Source organism: Scomber japonicus, chromosome 18, assembly GCF_027409825.1.
Source record: "Scomber japonicus isolate fScoJap1 chromosome 18, fScoJap1.pri, whole genome shotgun sequence".
Classification (NCBI taxonomy): domain Eukaryota; kingdom Metazoa; phylum Chordata; class Actinopteri; order Scombriformes; family Scombridae; genus Scomber; species Scomber japonicus.
The window spans coordinates 22,274,601-22,292,403 of record NC_070595.1 but is presented as its reverse complement, the minus strand read 5'-3'; the positions used below and the strand labels follow the sequence as shown (position 1 = coordinate 22,292,403).

Below are 17,803 nucleotides of genomic sequence, written 5' to 3'. Positions count from 1 at the left end.
GTCAAACTGCTCCTGTAAAGTCCCTGTAGCTACATGAAATATTTCAGAAGGGTGAAAAAGGAGTTCGTGTCAATTAAGCATGGTTTAGAAGATGTTGGATTAATGTCAGAAAGTGATGAGCTGTTGACTGACAGTTGCCTGCTTGCTTTTCAGCTCTGTACCTCTCCTTCGTCACGGTCCTGTCCTGTGACGAGGGATTTAGAACGGAGAGTAAAAGAAATAAAAAATGCGTTGGTATGAAAAACAATTTTTACACATACAGTAAACCATGTATATAAATAAATAAATAGATGTGTGTCCAACGTTTGACTGGTTCTGTATATATATACACATACATACATACAGTATATATGTATTTTATACATACATGTATATATTCATAGCAAAATGATTTGTAAAAACTAGCTTTAGATTAGCCACACAAAGATACTGTGTTTATTTTTATTTATGGTACAATAACTTCCACATTCTTCTTTCCCTCATTTTGATTTAAGATGATGATGAATGTGTGGAGGAAAGTGGTCAAATTGGGATATGTGGAAAGAATGCAACCTGTCACAACACATACGGCAGCTACTACTGCCAGTGTGTTGATGGTTACGAGTCAACAACAAAGACTGTGAATTTCACCGCTGACAAAGGGGAATGTCAAGGTAAGTCCTCTCGTCATATTGAATCATAATAAAATCGCATTTACACCAATTCATATTAAAGTTTTACTGCTGGAGTGATCATCCAAATATAAAAGTCCTGTTCTTATCATTCATTTTAAGATATCAACGAGTGTCTCCAAGACAACATCTGTGGACCTAATGCTAAATGTACGAACGCATTTCCAAATTACTCCTGCTCTTGTAACACTGGATTTATCTCCTCTACTGGAGTGGAAACTTTTCGGCAGGGTGACAACGTTACATGCAAAGGTAAGATTAAGCTCAACAGTTATCTCCCCATATGCAAAAACTAGATAGGTGAGTAAACACTGATGACTGTATGCAGTGGTTTCCTGTCTCAGCTTCTCTTCATTATCTTCATCCTCCCAATGTAGATATTGATGAGTGTCTAGAGGAAAATGATTGTGGGCAGAATGCAAAATGCATCAACACACTGGGCAGTTATTACTGTGTCTGCAATAACGGCTTTGGACTGAAATCCGGAAAACTCAACTTCACTGGGACACAGGAGCAATGCGAAGGTTAGGACCATGATCTATTTATTATTTAACAATTCTACAAGTCACTTAATCTATTACTTTGTCTTGCATTGATTTACATGATAGGTAAGGAGTTTCATTTGATTCTATTAGCTTAATACATTTCTAGATTTTCAGTATCAAGTATCAAGTATCAATTATGTGACTTTTTCCAATATTGCTAGGGAAAAGTGGGTTGATGAAGTTATTAAGGATTATTAAGCCTTAGAAAGATGAATATTAATGTTAATGTTATTAATATAACAAAGAGTTTTCAAAAATTATAAAATAAATTCCTGGTTTAGAGCTGATTGGCTAAAATGACTGGCCTGTGTTTTGGTTATGCCCAGCCCTTTTTATGCTTTTTTTTGGGGGGGTGGGGGGGGGGTGGGTTGTTGTTGTTCTATGCATTATCTTCAATAACGTACCAAGCTCCAAACGGTGTATTGGACCAGGATATTTATTGTTCCATTAGTAATGACCGAAACACACAGTGCAACCATGTTCCTCTCACTGATTTGTTTCCATTTTAGACATATGTATGATTGATAAAACAATCTGTGGAAATGAAACCTGTCACCGTGGAGCCAGCAGCTATTACTGTGAATGCCGTGCAGGGTTCACTAACTATGGCAAAAAGGAGTACCCTACTAGTAAGCGCACAGCAGCAACATTATTCAGCCAGTGTTTCTTATGTAATGGATACAAACAGAACATTTTCATGAGTACAGGTTTCCTCATGATGTGTATGTCAACAAGCATATTGAATGAAACAAACCTCCTGTTTCCCCAGAGTTAATGTGTGATGCATTCAAAGAAATGGATGATGTGAAACTCCAGGTAACACCACACAACGAATAATTTTATCACTATTTCACGTTTCATATCAAAATGTCTATTACCTCCTCCTTGGGTTTCATTCTCCCTAAATTGTTCTCTCCTAGACATTTCAAACTGCATGTGATCTTCTGATACAGTTGAAAAACAGCTGTCTGGCGCTTACAGAGAGTGAGAATTCACCATCTCACTTGGATGGATATGATCTACTTGAGGTATTTCTGCAAAAAGCTCCCATTTCCCCTCAAACACCACTGAACAGGAAGTTATGCGCCCTTCAAGCTTTGTCACATGGTGTTTAGATCTCTGTGCATAACCTTGTAGTGTTTATGCTGACCTGAGGTGGTATGCAGTCTGAAAGTTTGCCTCTGTCTGACTCTGTCTCCTGTTTCTCCTTGTGCATGCTTATGTTGCTCCCTCTCCCCCTCCTCTCTTGTGGCTGTAGAGACTGTTGTCTGCAATCGACGACCTCTTGTCTGGTGGAGCCTTCAACGACAACAAGAAAATCTCTACTTTTCTGGACATAGTGGAAAGTGCTCTAAGACTGATCGGACCTTTTATAAAGCCCCCCAGGAAAACAAGACTCTCCAATTACACAGGTTAAATAAAATCAGTATTTTACAGTATTTGTTCATTTACAGAGAAAAATATGTTTACATGCCTTCAAGTGTTACTTTTTTTTTGTTGCATAAGTCATAAGCGAGCATGTCCGTTAAAAGGTGATCTTTGTTTCTGGGTTCAGATCTGGAGCTGTTGGTACGTAATCTACCATTACCCAAGGGACCAGTGTCTTTATCATCATCGTCTAATCAAACCCGTGTGGGTATGCAGTGGGAGACAGTTGCAGGAGATCCCTCCCGTTACCCAGGTAATGATCATACTTAATTAACCCATTTGTAACCACATTCAATAGATGAGATTCAAGTGTAATGAATGTCTACTTAATTCAGTCTTGTCCTGTTGTTGGTGTTACAGGCTTTGCAGTAGTGTCCTTGCTGAGCTATGCAAACCTGAATGACTCTGCAAATGGCTTTTTTCAAGGGGTCAAACGAGAAAAAGGCATAAAAGACTTTAAGATCAACTCCAAAATCATAACTGTCACTGTCAGTAACACAAACACAAGCCACCTAGAAGAGCCAGTCCAAATAACTTTCCACCACCTGAATCAGGTATTAAGTTTGACATTAAGGTTTCTGCTATTTTTAATCTATCGCTGCAGGAAAATATTACATTCATAATGGTCTGTTATGCATGTTATATAGGAAACCCTGGCACAACATTAAAATTAGACTCTTAACTCAAATAAACAAAAGAGAAAGAGAGAGAGAGAGGTCCACAAGCTCACACAGAGGGTGTTAAAGCACATAACACACAATTACAATCACAATGTTATGTGTTGTTGGGGTCATAACATGGTTGTTATATTTTGTTTTACAGGCAGATAAAAATAACCACACCTGTGTTTTCTGGGATTCCTCATTGGATAAAGGCGCATGGTCTGATAGAGGTTGCTATGTGAAGGAATCCAACCTTGAATACACTGTGTGTTCCTGCCACCATCTGAGCAGCTTTGCCGTGCTTATGGCTCTCTATGAGATTGAGGTTAAAACTGTTACATATCTGTTACATATCAGAGCAAACCAAGAATCTGAAGAGTCAATTCATTATATTGTATTTTAATGTAACCCCCCCCCCTTTTTTTTCTCCTCTGTTTCTCACTCACAACAGAACAAGTTTGAGTTGCAGCTGATCACCTGGGTGGGTCTGTCCCTTTCACTAGTTTGCCTGTTCATCTGCATCCTGACGTTCTCACTCATCCGCTCCATCAAGAGCCCAAGAACCACCATCCACCTGCACCTCTGCATCACCCTATTCATTTCCAACCTCATCTTCCTTGCCGGCATCTCTCAGACAGAGAACAAGGTACATTCAAGCACAGTGGCAACTCCTATTTCGGTAACAGCTTGTACATTAAAACACCTGCAGTCCAGTTGGCAGCAGTGAATGTTTCTGACACCTCCAAATACAGCAGAGGAATAGATACAAAATATCGACACAACTACTGAATGATTCATGTGTGTACTGAAGATTTACAAACAAGAATTCAGAAAGTTTCTACTATTGTCATCCGGATCACCCTGTCATCTCCTTCCCTTCTGCTATAGGTTGGCTGTGCAGTGGTAGCAGGGCTGCTGCACTTCTTTTGCCTGGCAGCATTTTGCTGGATGTGTCTGGAGGGAATACAACTCTTCAGGATGGTAGTCCTGGTATTTAACACCAACTTCAAAACCCTCTATATGATGGCAGGTGGCTATGGAGTCCCAGCTGTTATTGTTGCTATCTCTGCGTTGTCCAATGCCAAAGGATATGGCACTGAGAAACAGTAAGTTCCCCTCACTGATGATGAGTTTGTTTTATTTCAAATGATTGCCTCATTCACAAGTTACAGTGGCTTGATATAATCAGCTGAATAAACTCTCAATATGCATTGCAGTTGCTGGTTAGACCTGACATTAATTTGGGCTTTTTTTGGCCCTGTCTGTGTCATCATTGTTGTAAGTAATAAAATAATTCTTGAGTTGAATCATATACATAAAACTGACTTCAGCACTTTTAACAAAACAAAACAAAACAAAACAGGTATTTTTTGCCTTTCAGGTAAACATTGTCTTCTTTCTCATCACTGTGTGGAAGTTGGCACAGAAGTTCTCAAGTTTAAATCCTGATCTGCACAGCCTGCAGAAAATAAAGTGAGTCTAACCCTAACCCAACAATCAACCACCTGTATGTTGTATGTAGTGTGTGTGTGTGTGTGTGTGTGTGTGTGTGTGTGTGTGTGTGTGTAACATTAACTGTGATCATGGCTCTGACTCCGGTGTGTGAGCACAAACTGTGTTTGCTATGTGGAACTAAGCACTCTCTTTATAACTTCCCTCAAGCTATCGATTTACTCAAAAGAAGTGGTGTTGGAGTCTCAGATTTCACCCGTGTGCATCTTTGTTGCCTCCTGCAGGGCGTTCATCATTACTGCAGTGGCTCAGCTCTGTGTTCTGGGCATCATGTGGATCTTTGGTTCTTTCCAGTTTGACAAGGGCACCATAGTCATGTCTTACTTGTTCACCATCTTTGGCAGTTTTCAGGGGGTTCTGCTCTTCGTCATGCACTGTCTGTTTTGTAAACAGGTTAGTCACACTCCTTAAGACAGTACAAACACTGCAGCTTTCCCTACATGTGAAACTCATTGTGTATTCTGATTTCAGGTGAGAGATGAGTATGGAAACATCCTGTCCAAATTATGTACACCTCAAAAGAAGAGATATTCAGAGTTCAGTCACTCCAGCAAAGCTCCGGTAAGAACTACATACTTAAACCAAAGTCTGATTCAGGAGGAATGATATTTTTCTTAAAGCGTATTCCTCAGTAAGTTACCTGAAATGTTTACCACATTCACTAATTTCAGAATTCAACATGCCAATATGCCTAGTTCATTATGCACTCACAAAGTCAGAAAATTGGCAGACTTGGAGAAAGATGTTATTCACACACTGTTAAGTAAGATGCCCTCATTGCTTATCAAGCACCAGTGAAATTAAATCTAACATTCAGTATGCATGCAATCAGCCTTGTTTAACAGTTGATCTGTAGTGAGATTGCTAAAGAAACCTAATGGGGTTAAGTCATTGGAAGTTTAATTTCCAAAATCAAGCATCATTCTTTCTGATGTCGAAGTATAATTTACAATGTGAAATGAAGCGTGTTGTATCTTTAATGAAAGAGCACTGAAAGTGTCTATCATGACTAATTGGCTTGTCTCTCACTTCTGTCGTCCTCAGGCATCCAAGAGCTCCCAGGACACAGGGGAGTCTCGTATCTGAGGAGCTAAACGGCGACTTGTAAGCAAAGTCTGCCATTTCAGGCACACAGTGAACTGCTGTCCTGCTGTTCTGTTAAATGCTATAAACATAGTCATTCTTTGCTGTGCCTATATAAGCTACTGAAATGAAACTGTTGCTCATTGCAATTTCAAAAACCTTAAGGATTTCATTTAAAACAAGAAAATCGGATGTGCAATTTGACAGCATAATACAGATTATTATGTCATTATTATTATTATTATTATGCAAAGCTTGTAACATGACCCATAACATAACATAACTTTTTTTATTTTATTATTTTTTTATTTTTTTATTTATTTCATTTTGGAAAAAGAAACCTCCAAATGTTTGTTTTTTTCAACATTTTAAAATTTAACCAACTTTGGACAAAAATATGAAAGTCATAAATGATATTATGAGGACCTGTTTTATCAGGTAAATCTAATATTGCTTGTTGTGTCATCCAGGTACTTTATACAATCAGCAGAGACAATCTGAAAGATGAGTTGTCTGAGGCAAGCACTTTTTATTGTATAACCTTTCACCATGTCCTAACAGTATCTGAACCTGAGTATCGGAACCAACAAAAAAGGGGGCAGTTATGAGACGGATTTTAAATGCATATTTGTGTATATATTGCTATGCAATTCAATATATATTAATAAGTGACTGCATTTCTGCTCAATTTATTGTATTGTAACATTTGAAATGTGTATATATAGAGGGGTTTTTATTGAAGTACTGTAAGTTCAGATCATAAATGTCTCAAAACTGGACTTTTTATCCATTTAAGTATTGTTATAAGCACTGATAAGCACATGTCTGTTTTTTTTACAGTTAACAATTTTTTTGTCTTTGGTGTGAATTTTTCTGCACAGACTGTATTTTTCAAGTTGTTATTTTTTTTTACTTAAAATTTAAACAAAATAAATATTCTGATGTACCTCATGTTTAAAGGCTTATTGAGAAGATCCTCCCACCTCTGGCCTTGAAATATATTTAATACAGGTGATACATTTGTTGTGGGCAGCTTAAGAAAACTGTTTTTCTTAATTTGAGAGATTTTAAATGTGCTAGATTTAGCAGAAAATATGGGCTCTAATAAAATAAAGTAAGAATGTTAGGAGTTTAGTTCAAAAAATAAAAGTCAAACCACACAATGATTTTGTTTTCTTTTTTACCTCGACAGTACATGTCACACACTGTTTCATAACTCTTTACTTAGTGCTGGGAAACTGAATCTAGCTGGGTGACTTACAAGATTAAACAGTTATACGTTCAGAGGAAATGGAGAATGATTTCCTCTTCCTTCCTGTTTATGTGAGATCACAAACACGATGCTTTGAAAAACAACTCAGATGTCTCAAAAAAGGAAACAAACCTTAAGAACCCTTCGAAAACACGTTTTACTTAATATCAGTGCAAATGAAAAGGAGTATTCCCTCTTTAAACATTTACAAACCTTGGTAGAGCATTGCATCTTTTGATTCACTCACACATCCTTTTTTTTGCACAGAAGAGTTTGTGATATATGTAAAATATTCTAAAATATCTGTGAGATGTGAGGGAGCAGAAAATACCGGAAGCCCTTGAAGCATGTAATCATAATCATGCTCCCCCAGGCTGCCTTGATATCAGCCTCCATGCGTTTGTTTACGTGAGAGATAATTGGGGTGATAATTGTCATCATCTTAGCTGGAAAAAAGACTAAAATCTCTTTTTATTTTGAGGGAATTATCCTCAAGAGTTTAAGAAAGTAAATTATGAAACATTAGTAAAAGCTGACTTTGACTTTGACCTACTCAACTATTCATCAGGCACCGAATCAATACTACAAAATGAAAGTGATGGGTGAGATCGCCTCTAATCCAGCAGCAATCAGCAGAGAGGATGAGTAGATGGAAAGGGCTCATCATGGGAGGGAAAGAGGTGGGAAAATGCAAGTGCAGCAAGTGGAAGGCAAAATAGCTGCCAAGCCTCTGAAGAGAGAGAAAGGCTGACCAGGGGGAGAGAGATACAGTCACAGAGGCAGGGGGAAAAGACAAGAAGGAGAACGAGAGCAGAAATGAATGTGGACAGAAGTGATAAGTGAAATCAGGCAGCTCCTCCGACAAGAGAGACACATTTAATAGGTGGGTGAGACTTGTTCCTCTCTCGTTTATCCGCAGCCGTCCCAAATAGTCCAGTGTTTACTCCGAATCATCTGAAGGTAAGTTTAATTCATTATTCACAACTATGTTCATCTTCTTTTGCTTTGTAGATGACATATATAGCACATTCATCTCTGGTGGCAAATTAGTCCAAATAAACCTGAAATATATGTAAAAAAAGGAAAAAGGAATGAAACAAATACATGATTAAGGAGGTTAGTCTCTCAGACAGCTTGGATCTTCCATTGAATTCATCTATTTAATCTTTATGAATATAAGGTTTGTTGTGAAGAGAGAGATGTGAAAAGATATGAACATCCAGATTACTGAGGTATTTGAAACATGTATAGTGTAGGGGGAGCACAAACATGAGATGAGTTGTCGAGAGTTGTTGGGAAATGTTTCATTTGGTCTTAAGAACACAATGCTAAAAGAAGAATTACACATTTGATTAACAACTAGTAACAGCCTTGATGTCTATGACGTCTAAAAAAGATATGGTATGCAGTGTTTACATGACAGCTTTCTTTTTGTGAATGATCACATTCTTCCTGGATTCCCTTTAATAAGGCAGTTTCTTTATCATTTCCGCACACTCCACAACCAAGGATATTACTTTGCTTTCTTTCTGTACATTCGCCATTGATGGAGTAAGAAAGAGGTAAAAAAAAAGGAATATCAAGAACAAAATCTTTTTTCCTGTCTGAGCACTTTCTTGGGTAAGAAAGTCTGAGCACTTTCTTAGGTATGTGCATGTTTGTATTCCAGAGAAAAGCTTTAAAGTGTGGAGAAGGATACTCCAAATATTAGGCCTTGTTATCAACTTTTGTAGCATCAGAGTTGAAATGGTGCTTGTGCCAGAAAAGGACAGCGATTTTAAGTTACCATGTATTCCATCACTCTCTCTTTTTCACCCGACAACAACACAAACTGAGGCACACTCTTGCCATTATGGCAGTGCAGCCAAAATACTCGCAGAAATGCATTAATGAGTGTATGTTAATGTAACAGGAAAGCGAGGAGTTGTGGAGCAAGGATGGTGAGCTCCCAGGCAAGGGTGACATATATTTCTGATCTGAAGAGTAGAAAGAAATGTGTTGAAGAGAAGAATAGGTAGAGATGAATAACACAGGAAAATGGCTCTGGCAGGGTCTCACCCACTCCTCTTCATTACTGCCTAGGCAAAAGAAGCTCTCCTAATTAAAATCTAAGTCCCAAGCGTCATTGGCAAACCATTTCTTGTAATCAGTCTGCAAGCTGCAGTGAAGCATGAATCATAGCATTCACTGGTACATGATTTTGCATTTAAGACTCCTCTCTTGTCTCCCTGTCTATGAATTACCTAAGACCTTTTAGACAGCAGAGCAGGATGACATAAAGACGTTAGCTAAAAAAAAATAACTCTCAGTGGTTTTGGACTAATGCACCAAGACTAATAATTAACCCAGAGCATATGTGCTGATAATAGAAAACACTTTTCACTCACTATTTTCACTTTGCCTGTAATTCTCTGTAGATGACATTGAAGATGAGGACACCGTCTTTACTCATGACTTCACTGTCTTCCTCCTCGACGTCGTCCATCCTCCACCAGAACTTGACGATCAACTCCTCTGAACTACCCGGTCCCTGGCTGAGCACCACCACCGGGCCAGTTGTCAGAAATTTGGGGTTAGGCATATCCTGTTTCACTATGATATTTGGCACCATCTCCAACCTCACCGCTCTGGGAATATTGGCCAGATCTCGTGCCCGATTCCGCCGCCAATCCAAAGCTTCATTTCTGTTCCTAACAGTGGCTTTGCTGTTAGCTGACCTTGTAGGTCATGTGATCCCTGGTGCCTTTGCCTTGTATCTGCACATGAATCACAGGAATGAAATGCAGATTGTGAAACCCGCAACGGCATTCTGCCAGATATTTGGGGCAAGTATGGTGTTTTTTGGCTTATCCCCTTTGCTGCTGGGTTGTGCTATGGCAATAGAGCGCTGCGTGGCCATCACCCAGCCCTTTTTCCACACTGCAATGGTCACAGTGTCTCATGTGCAGGGAGTTGTGCTATTTATGTCCTCTCTTGCACTAATACTGGCAGTTCTACCTTTTTGTGGTATAGGAACATACACTACCCAGTATCCTGGCACGTGGTGTTTCTTGCAAATCCATGATCCAAGGTCTACAGCCGACACCTCTCTGGCTTTGGCTTTCTCATGTCTGGGCCTCACTGCACTCATTCTTTCCCTGCTCTGCAACATCGTGAGTGGTCTGACATTGCTGCGGGCCAGAATAAAGTCCCAGAATATTAACACAAATTCAGCAGCTCGCTACACCCATCGATCTTCATCAGCATCATCTACCTCCTTGTTTTTTTCACTGGATGTGGAGATGATGGCGCAATTGGCAGTGATTACTGTGGTTTCCTGTGTTTGCTGGAGTCCCTTCCTTGTAAGTACTTACTCTTTCACAACCTTCTCAGATTTGCAGAATTTGTTTTTTTGAATAATGATCAAATATTGTAATACACATTCATATGTGTCTCTCCTCTATTAATAGATGCGCATTCTTCTGACGCAGTTAAACAAAAGCCCCGGTGAGCCAGACAAGGTCATTCTTGTGGGTTTACGTTTGGCCTCCTGGAATCAGATCCTCGACCCATGGGTTTACATCTTACTGAGGAGAACAGCACTTTATAGGGTTTTCTTTGCTTTCAACACACAGACATTCACATAGCTCCTGTGAATTGTGTCTGCACAGGACCAGTCTGCAGTGAGCATGTTGCTTTTCTTTTCTCTTGTGGACTTCAATAATTTATTTATTTGATGTGTTATGTTGAAACATATGAGAATAAGCTTGTTATTTGCAAACAGGGGGTTGGTGAGGGTCACATTCAGCAAGCCAAAAGACTACAAGGCAGCAGTGTGAAACAGGGATGGAGACAGACTTTCACAGCATTTATTTAGTAGTCTGCACCGGTGCTACTATCAATAGCAACAACCAGCAAATCTAGTGGTTGGGTAAATGGGAGGAGTTAATATCATCCTATCAAAAAAGAGAAAGGGCTTGACAAGCATCTAGTTTAGTCAATGACTGAGCTCCAAGAGAGGGCTCACACCCGGGTGGGCGGTGCTTCTTTGGCAATGACTCTATATTCAATATGGAGTACAGAAAATAGTCTGGTCCAGTCTGCATTTTCATTGCCCTCATTTAATATTTCGGTTAGTCTTATGAAGTCTCCCCAGTAAACACCAGCACACAGGAGTCGCTCACGTATGTTTGACACATTTTCTTTCAAACACTGAGAGTCCGCTACTCAACAACAACCGCGCCGACGGGCTGTGAACTGCAAAAACTACTGCAACTATTGCAACAAAAAAACTAGTGGTTTCCTCATAAATAGTAACGGAGTGTCGTGTATCCTCTCAACACCCTCAACATCCGGACAAGGATTTACTGGACAGTTTCCACGAAAGTAACGAGATAACAAGCGGTGAGGACCGGGGCAGGGTTATCGGGTGAAAGGTGACATCGCTTCAGTCTATTGACTCGTAGGTAAGTTGTGAATAGCTAAAGCATGTATGCAAATTTTACGCTGTAACGTTTATGTGACCTTGAGTGAGATCTGTTTAATGTGAGCTGGTTGATATGAGATATTAGTGATATCCAGCAGTGGTGAAAGTAAGGAGATGTTTTAATTTAAAGTATCAGTAGACTACAGAAATGTTGAACTACTACATAAGTAAAAAGTCCTGCAAGTATTAACAACACAATGTAGCTTAAATTGCAGTAAAAGTAGTTGTTTGGTCCCTCAGACTGATAAATTATCAATATTATTAATACTCATTACATACACATACATCAGTGTATGAGCAGCATGTTACAGGTGGAGCTGGTTTTACCCATAGTTTGCTGATTTAGTCTAGTGGTTCCAAACCTAGGGGTCAGACCCCTGCCAAGGGTCCCCAGATGAATCTTATGGGTCATGAGATAATTAGTGAGAGAGGAAAAAAGACACATGTGTTTTCAGTGTTTGGATTTTTTTCTCTTATTTTTGATGAAATATTGGATAATTTGAGCATTTATTGAAATTAAACCATGCAAGAAATGTAGTGGAGAAAATCACTAACTCAAGGACATCTGAAATGTGACCCTGACTACACATTGGTTTAATCTTTAGCAATGTCTGACGTGTATTTCCAAAGCTTGTTATATTGTCTGTCAAATAAATGTAGTGGGGCGGAAAGTGCAATATTTATCTCGGAAATTTAGTGGACTGGAAGTTTCATATAGCATCAAATGATGAACTTATTGTTCAAGGCTTTTATAACATTGTTTTAGATATCACTTTAAAAAACAAAAAAAAACAAGTATCTTGTATTTACTGATGTGTACCATCCTATATTGCAGTAATCCGGCCTCCTGAGTGAAACCCTTAGAAGCTTTAGCTCATGCCCATTCTGTCCTAAAAGCACATCTCTCTCCATTTCCTCCATGACAGGAATGCACAATGTGGCAAGTGTCTCAGCCTCTCTTGGATCGATGGGACTCCTGCGTCTCTTCGGAGTGTCCTGGTCCTGGAGTCTGGCAGCAGGCCTCGGGGTCTATCTGGGCACAAGAACCTGGAAATACTTCTACATCGCAGCACGCACTGCCAAGAGAGACCTCAAGTGAGTAAAATATGCCCAACAAAAGTTTTGTTCATGCTTGTCGGTATTCATGTTTACTCATCCTATTAATTTCTCCTCTTTTACCTTATGTGGCCATCACCAGTGGCCTCTATGTGCTGTTGAGAGTGAAGATGGCTTTATGGCGTTATGTGCGCAATGGAAGCAACATTCCTTCCATCTTTGCCCAGACTGTAAAACTCCACCCAAACAAAGTCGCCATGATCTATGAAGCAACAGGGGAAACATGGACCTTCACCCAGTTAGATGAGCTGTCTAACGCTGTTGCCCATTGGGCAAGAGGTCAGGGATGGGTCTCCGGGGACGTTGTGGCCCTCTTCATGGAAAGCAGGCCCTTACAGGTGGCGCTTTGGTTGGGCTTGGCCAAGGTTGGGGTGGAAGCTGCACTCATCAATTTCAACCTCCGCCATGATTCCCTCCTGCACTGTATCGGGGTGTCAGGGGCCCAGGCTATTGTGTTTGGAGCTGAGCTTGCTGATGGTAAGAAAGTGCTAAACAAAGTAGGAAAAGATGATGCAGATATTAAAGAACAGGTTCACAATTTTTAAAGTCTGCCCTAAAACCAATAATCATGCTCCCACCTTAATATTGAAATAGTTTTTCTTGACATAATCATTCCTCCTGTTCATACTGGCCATTATAAGATAATATTCCACAAGCCTCCCACAGCAAAAAATGTATTTCTAAAGTTCTTAAAAGTTCATCTAAAGCTAATATGATGCCTCAGCTGTCTAAATGTGTCAAGTCAAGTAGATATCTTATGCTAAAAATAAAAGAATGCAAATGTTGCAGATGTTCACTTGATATGAAAAACTCAGACCTCTGAAGCCTAAACTTTTAAATGCATTTTGGCACAATATGACACTAGATTTTTTTAGTTTTCATATATACACTCAAGTGACATACTTCAAAAAGTCTGAACCTGTCCTTCTATAGTCATTTATGATTGCATTGTGGTTGCAAACAAAAGTGACATCATGTGAGGTGGTCAACCTTATGTCCTGATGTCACACTGTTAATATTGTGTGTGTGTGCGTGTGTGTGTGGGTGGAACATTAACTGTGATCATGGCTCTGGCTCCGATGTGTCATGTGGTCAAGACATGCTGTTGGCGATCACATTACCACAGAATTCTTTCTGTGCCATCTCTTGGTGAAGTTTATATTAGCTCCTCTTTGTTTGTCTGTGATGTCACCAACACTTCACTCCTCTTCTCTTCACTGTCCTTGTGGCCTCTGTAATGCCCTGCATGTGTCTTACTTTACTTCTATATATTGAATGTTTTCATTAACTTATCGACAACTTTTTGTCTGACAACACTGTTTTGTCTGATGACGTCTGAGTAGCTCACAGTATTGATATTTTTGTGCAAACCACAGCCCTTGAACTGACCTGATTGCTGTCCTCTGTTCTTGTTCTTCTTATTAAATTACAGCAATGTCAGAAGTCACTTCCTCCAGCAGCCAGTCCATGGTACGGTTTTGTACAGGAGAGCTTAGTGCAGAACGTCTGGCATGTCTGGGTGCTCAACCTCTGGATCCAATTTTAGCCTCTGCATCTAAACATCCCCCCTCAGCTTGTGTCCCCCCCAAAGGCATGAACGGTGAGTAACTTATCTCTCACTAAAATCTGCCTCCATTTCAGAGTTTCAGGCTATCTGTATGTTAATGAGGATTTTGGTTTAAAATAACCCTTTCCTCACTCTGCTGTTTAGTTTCTGAACTGAAATTGGTTCCCAGTACTTATGTACCTCGAGTCTAATGAGTTGCTTGTGCAGAACTGAATGAGAACACACTATATTATCAGTTCTGTCTTTTTATGTATTCATGGGTGGTATTAAAGCAGTGACTGAAATGCTATGAAGACACCTGCACGTATCTTTAAAATTGAAGAATGCAATTTTAATGATGTTTTGTATTCTCATCTGCAGACCGTCTATTTTATATTTACACCTCTGGCACCACAGGACTGCCTAAGGCTGCCATTGTGGTACACAGTCGGTATGTTTTCTTCAACTACTTACAAAAAAGCATCACATTACAGTTGCTTCACAGTTTGTGATAGAGGTATGATCATTTTCTCTGTATTCTCACAACAGCTACTACAGAATTGCCGCTTTTGGTTATTATGCCTTTCGCATGCGCTCTGATGACGTCATTTATGACTGTCTCCCTCTCTATCACTCAGCGGGTATGTGATACAAGCCTCCACCTCATGATGAATTCAGTTTTCACTGCCAGGTTTACATATCTGAAGTGTGAGCTTTCTCCTCTTGCCAGGTAATATCATGGGAGTTGGTCAGTGTCTGATCCATGGCCTCACTGTTGTAGTGAAGAGGAAATTCTCTGCCAGCCGCTTCTGGGAAGACTGCATTAAGTACAACTGCACTGTAAGAGTTTATGCTTGGAAAATATTGAGAATGGCCTTACTCAAAAAATCAATAACTATAAAAGATTAATTTTGAACTAGAACTGCTACAATAGCAACACTGCTCTCCCCTCTCTTCTTGTAGGTGGTGCAGTATATCGGGGAAATCTGCCGCTACTTGCTGTCTCAGCCAGTGCGGCCATCAGAAAAGGGCCACAAAGTTCGGCTGGCAGTAGGAAATGGCTTGCGCCCCAGTGTTTGGGAGGCCTTCACAGAACGCTTTCGGGTGGCTCAGATTGGGGAGTTCTACGGAGCAACTGAGTGCAATTGTAGCATCGCCAACATGGATGGCAAGGTCAGCAATAACAGTGACCAGTGTTACTTGTGCCATCATGGATAAAATGTGATTTGGATGAGAGTTAAACTAATTCTTCTGTCCTGCCAGGTGGGAGCTTGTGGATTCAACAGTCGCATTCTTCCTAACGTGTACCCCATCCGTCTGGTGAGGGTGGACGAGGACAGTATGGAGCTGGTTCGGGACAGCCGGGGCCTCTGTGTGCCTTGTCGCCCTGGTAACTAATGCTACAATAATTACTTACCATTGTATAGTATATAGGACAGTACTAATTAGACTCATCTACTGTATGTCTTTCAGGAGAGCCAGGGCTTCTGGTGGGTCGCATCAACCAGCAGGACCCACTACGGCGCTTTGATGGGTATGCAAATCAGGACGCTACAAGGAAGAAGATAGCTCATAATGTCTTCAAGAAAAATGATTCTGCATATTTATCAGGTTACCAGGCTTTTTTCATTCATCAAGATACATGATATATTACATCATGATTCTCAACACAGCTGCTAATTTAAAAATAAACCAGTCATGTTAATGTTCAAGATGTTTATTAGTTATTATACGTGCCACTCTTGGCTGGAGATTTAACTTTTGAAACAAGGTTAGCAAGGTTAGCAATTATTTTTCTTTCCATATATGTCTACCCAAGGTGACGTGCTGGTGATGGATGACCTGGGCTACATGTACTTTCGGGATCGCGGCGGGGACACGTTCCGCTGGCGAGGAGAAAATGTTTCCACTACGGAGGTAGAGGGCATACTAAGCAGTCTCATGGGTCAGACTGATGTGGCTGTCTACGGTGTGGCAGTGCCAGGTGAACTTTGTATACTCAATATTTTATGCATCACATCGGGACTTGTCATTTGCCTTTATTGCATATTGCTTTTGACTTTCCTCACCTGTTTCTACCCTATGTGACAAACATCTTTTATTACGTGTCATACTTAGGCGTGGAGGGGAAGGCAGGCATGGCTGCCATTGCAGACACTGCAGGGAGTTTTGACAGCAGTGGTTTCCTGCAGATGGTTCAAGGAGCTCTTCCTTCCTATGCTCGCCCAGTGTTCCTGAGAATCTCCCCACATGTAGACACCACAGGTTAACAATCTGAATATCCTTTCTGAGTTCATAAGAATATCAACCATCACTTATAATTTCATATCAATTCATATTTTTTTCTGTGTATCTCCATATTTCTCCACAGGTACATTTAAAATCCAGAAAACCAGGCTGCAGAGGGAGGGATACGACCCACGTCTCACAACTGACCAAATCTACTTTTTAAACAGTAGAGCTGCACGTTATGAGGCTGTAGATGAGGAGCTATACAATGCTATAGAGGAGGGAAGAATGTCTCTATGACATGCAGGGCCTAGCAGGGCAGTCATGGTGCCCCAGTGAAACAGATGCTGTAGAGAGAAAAGATAATATGTTCATGTTGGTGTTGGTGTCAGTCTTGCTGCACCACCCAACTGGATTTTTAACCGTTCAGGGAAAAAGTTGAGAGGACTACTTACATAGGCAGTACTGTTACAGATGATATTTTTAACACCGTTTGAGTAACACACCAGGACATTATGTGAGGGCATGTATTCCCTTTTATAACTCCATTATCATTAAACAAACACTTCCAGAAGCTTTTGAGCATCACCGCACATATAGTGGGCAGCCCCCACAAACCCATTTGAAATAGGATACATGTTACAATACTGTAGTTAGGATGGCAACGGGTGGTGTGAAGTCAGGCTTTTTTTACGGGATATTTATGCCCGTTTATGAAATATCCTGCAAGATTAACTCTGTGCAGCTTTAAGCAATACTTGAGGGTGGAGTTACTACTGTGTGTTAGGACAAGATGTCAACATGCAGTACATGTGGCTACTAGATCAAACACTAACCATAGTCTTATTTTTAATGCAATGGATCCAATTAATCCCACTTGTTTGAACCTATGAACACTGGCACAGGCTTGCAAATAAATAAAAGTTGTTACTGTATGTGCCTTACATGAAAGTTCAGATCTATGTTTTTGTTTTTATGATGATTATTTTATTTTTTTGGAAAGGAGCTCAACAGAATGTGAAAATCAGTGATTAGAGACTTGTCATTTTTAACAAATTCTTATCAGTATAGTAATATATATATATATATATATATATATATATATATATATATATATATATATATATATATATATATATATATATATATATATATATATATATATATATATATATATATATATATATATATATATATATATATATATAGAGAGAGAGAGATATGTATAGATATATATAGCTGTTAGATTTAATTTACATTTTCAGATCTCCCAGACAACATCGGTTTTATTGTA

The 17,803-nt window shown here is 39.7% G+C and overlaps 3 protein-coding genes across 3 annotated transcripts; all 3 read left to right on the top strand.

Annotated features, from left to right (window-relative positions):
- The first annotated feature begins 387 nt into the window (after positions 1-387).
- On the top strand, positions 388-6,699 carry LOC128379287 (adhesion G protein-coupled receptor E2). Its single transcript, XM_053338910.1, has 18 exons — positions 388-394; positions 495-653; positions 774-923; positions 1,049-1,195; positions 1,726-1,845; positions 1,986-2,032; positions 2,137-2,244; positions 2,475-2,628; positions 2,772-2,897; positions 3,005-3,198; positions 3,467-3,631; positions 3,758-3,952; positions 4,195-4,412; positions 4,524-4,584; positions 4,688-4,779; positions 5,043-5,211; positions 5,290-5,379; positions 5,863-6,699. Exons 1-18 carry the CDS (start codon positions 388-390, stop codon positions 5,902-5,904), a joined length of 2,244 nt encoding a protein of 747 aa, XP_053194885.1. The 3' UTR covers positions 5,905-6,699.
- Positions 6,700-9,090: 2,391 nt separating this feature from the next.
- ptger1c (prostaglandin E receptor 1c (subtype EP1)) lies at positions 9,091-10,779 on the top strand. Its single transcript, XM_053338909.1, has 3 exons — positions 9,091-9,111; positions 9,571-10,494; positions 10,603-10,779. Exons 1-3 carry the CDS (start codon positions 9,091-9,093, stop codon positions 10,777-10,779), a joined length of 1,122 nt encoding a protein of 373 aa, XP_053194884.1.
- Positions 10,780-11,219: 440 nt separating this feature from the next.
- On the top strand, positions 11,220-17,530 carry slc27a1a (solute carrier family 27 member 1a). The gene is made up of 13 exons (XM_053339182.1): positions 11,220-11,598; positions 12,545-12,713; positions 12,817-13,211; positions 14,167-14,334; positions 14,662-14,731; positions 14,830-14,921; positions 15,011-15,120; positions 15,244-15,453; positions 15,544-15,670; positions 15,754-15,891; positions 16,100-16,264; positions 16,399-16,545; positions 16,652-17,530. The coding sequence occupies exons 2-13, from the start codon at positions 12,547-12,549 to the stop codon at positions 16,807-16,809; spliced, it is 1,947 nt and encodes a 648-aa protein (XP_053195157.1). The 5' UTR covers positions 11,220-11,598; positions 12,545-12,546; the 3' UTR covers positions 16,810-17,530.
- Positions 17,531-17,803: the final 273 nt, after the last annotated feature.

Coding starts and splice junctions, on each gene's coding strand:
- LOC128379287 (XM_053338910.1), top strand. Junction 1,846..1,985: donor CAAAAAGGAGTACCCTACTA/GTAAGCGCACAG, acceptor CTGTTTCCCCAG/AGTTAATGTGTGATGCATTC. Junction 4,413..4,523: donor GGATATGGCACTGAGAAACA/GTAAGTTCCCCT, acceptor TATGCATTGCAG/TTGCTGGTTAGACCTGACAT.
- ptger1c (XM_053338909.1), top strand. CDS start 9,091: ATGGTGAGCTCCCAGGCAAGG. Junction 9,112..9,570: donor TGGTGAGCTCCCAGGCAAGG/GTGACATATATT, acceptor AATTCTCTGTAG/ATGACATTGAAGATGAGGAC. Junction 10,495..10,602: donor TTTGCTGGAGTCCCTTCCTT/GTAAGTACTTAC, acceptor CTCTATTAATAG/ATGCGCATTCTTCTGACGCA.
- slc27a1a (XM_053339182.1), top strand. CDS start 12,547: ATGCACAATGTGGCAAGTGTCTCAGCCTCTCTTGGATCGATGGGACTC. Junction 14,922..15,010: donor CCCTCTCTATCACTCAGCGG/GTATGTGATACA, acceptor TCCTCTTGCCAG/GTAATATCATGGGAGTTGGT. Junction 16,546..16,651: donor CCCACATGTAGACACCACAG/GTTAACAATCTG, acceptor ATTTCTCCACAG/GTACATTTAAAATCCAGAAA.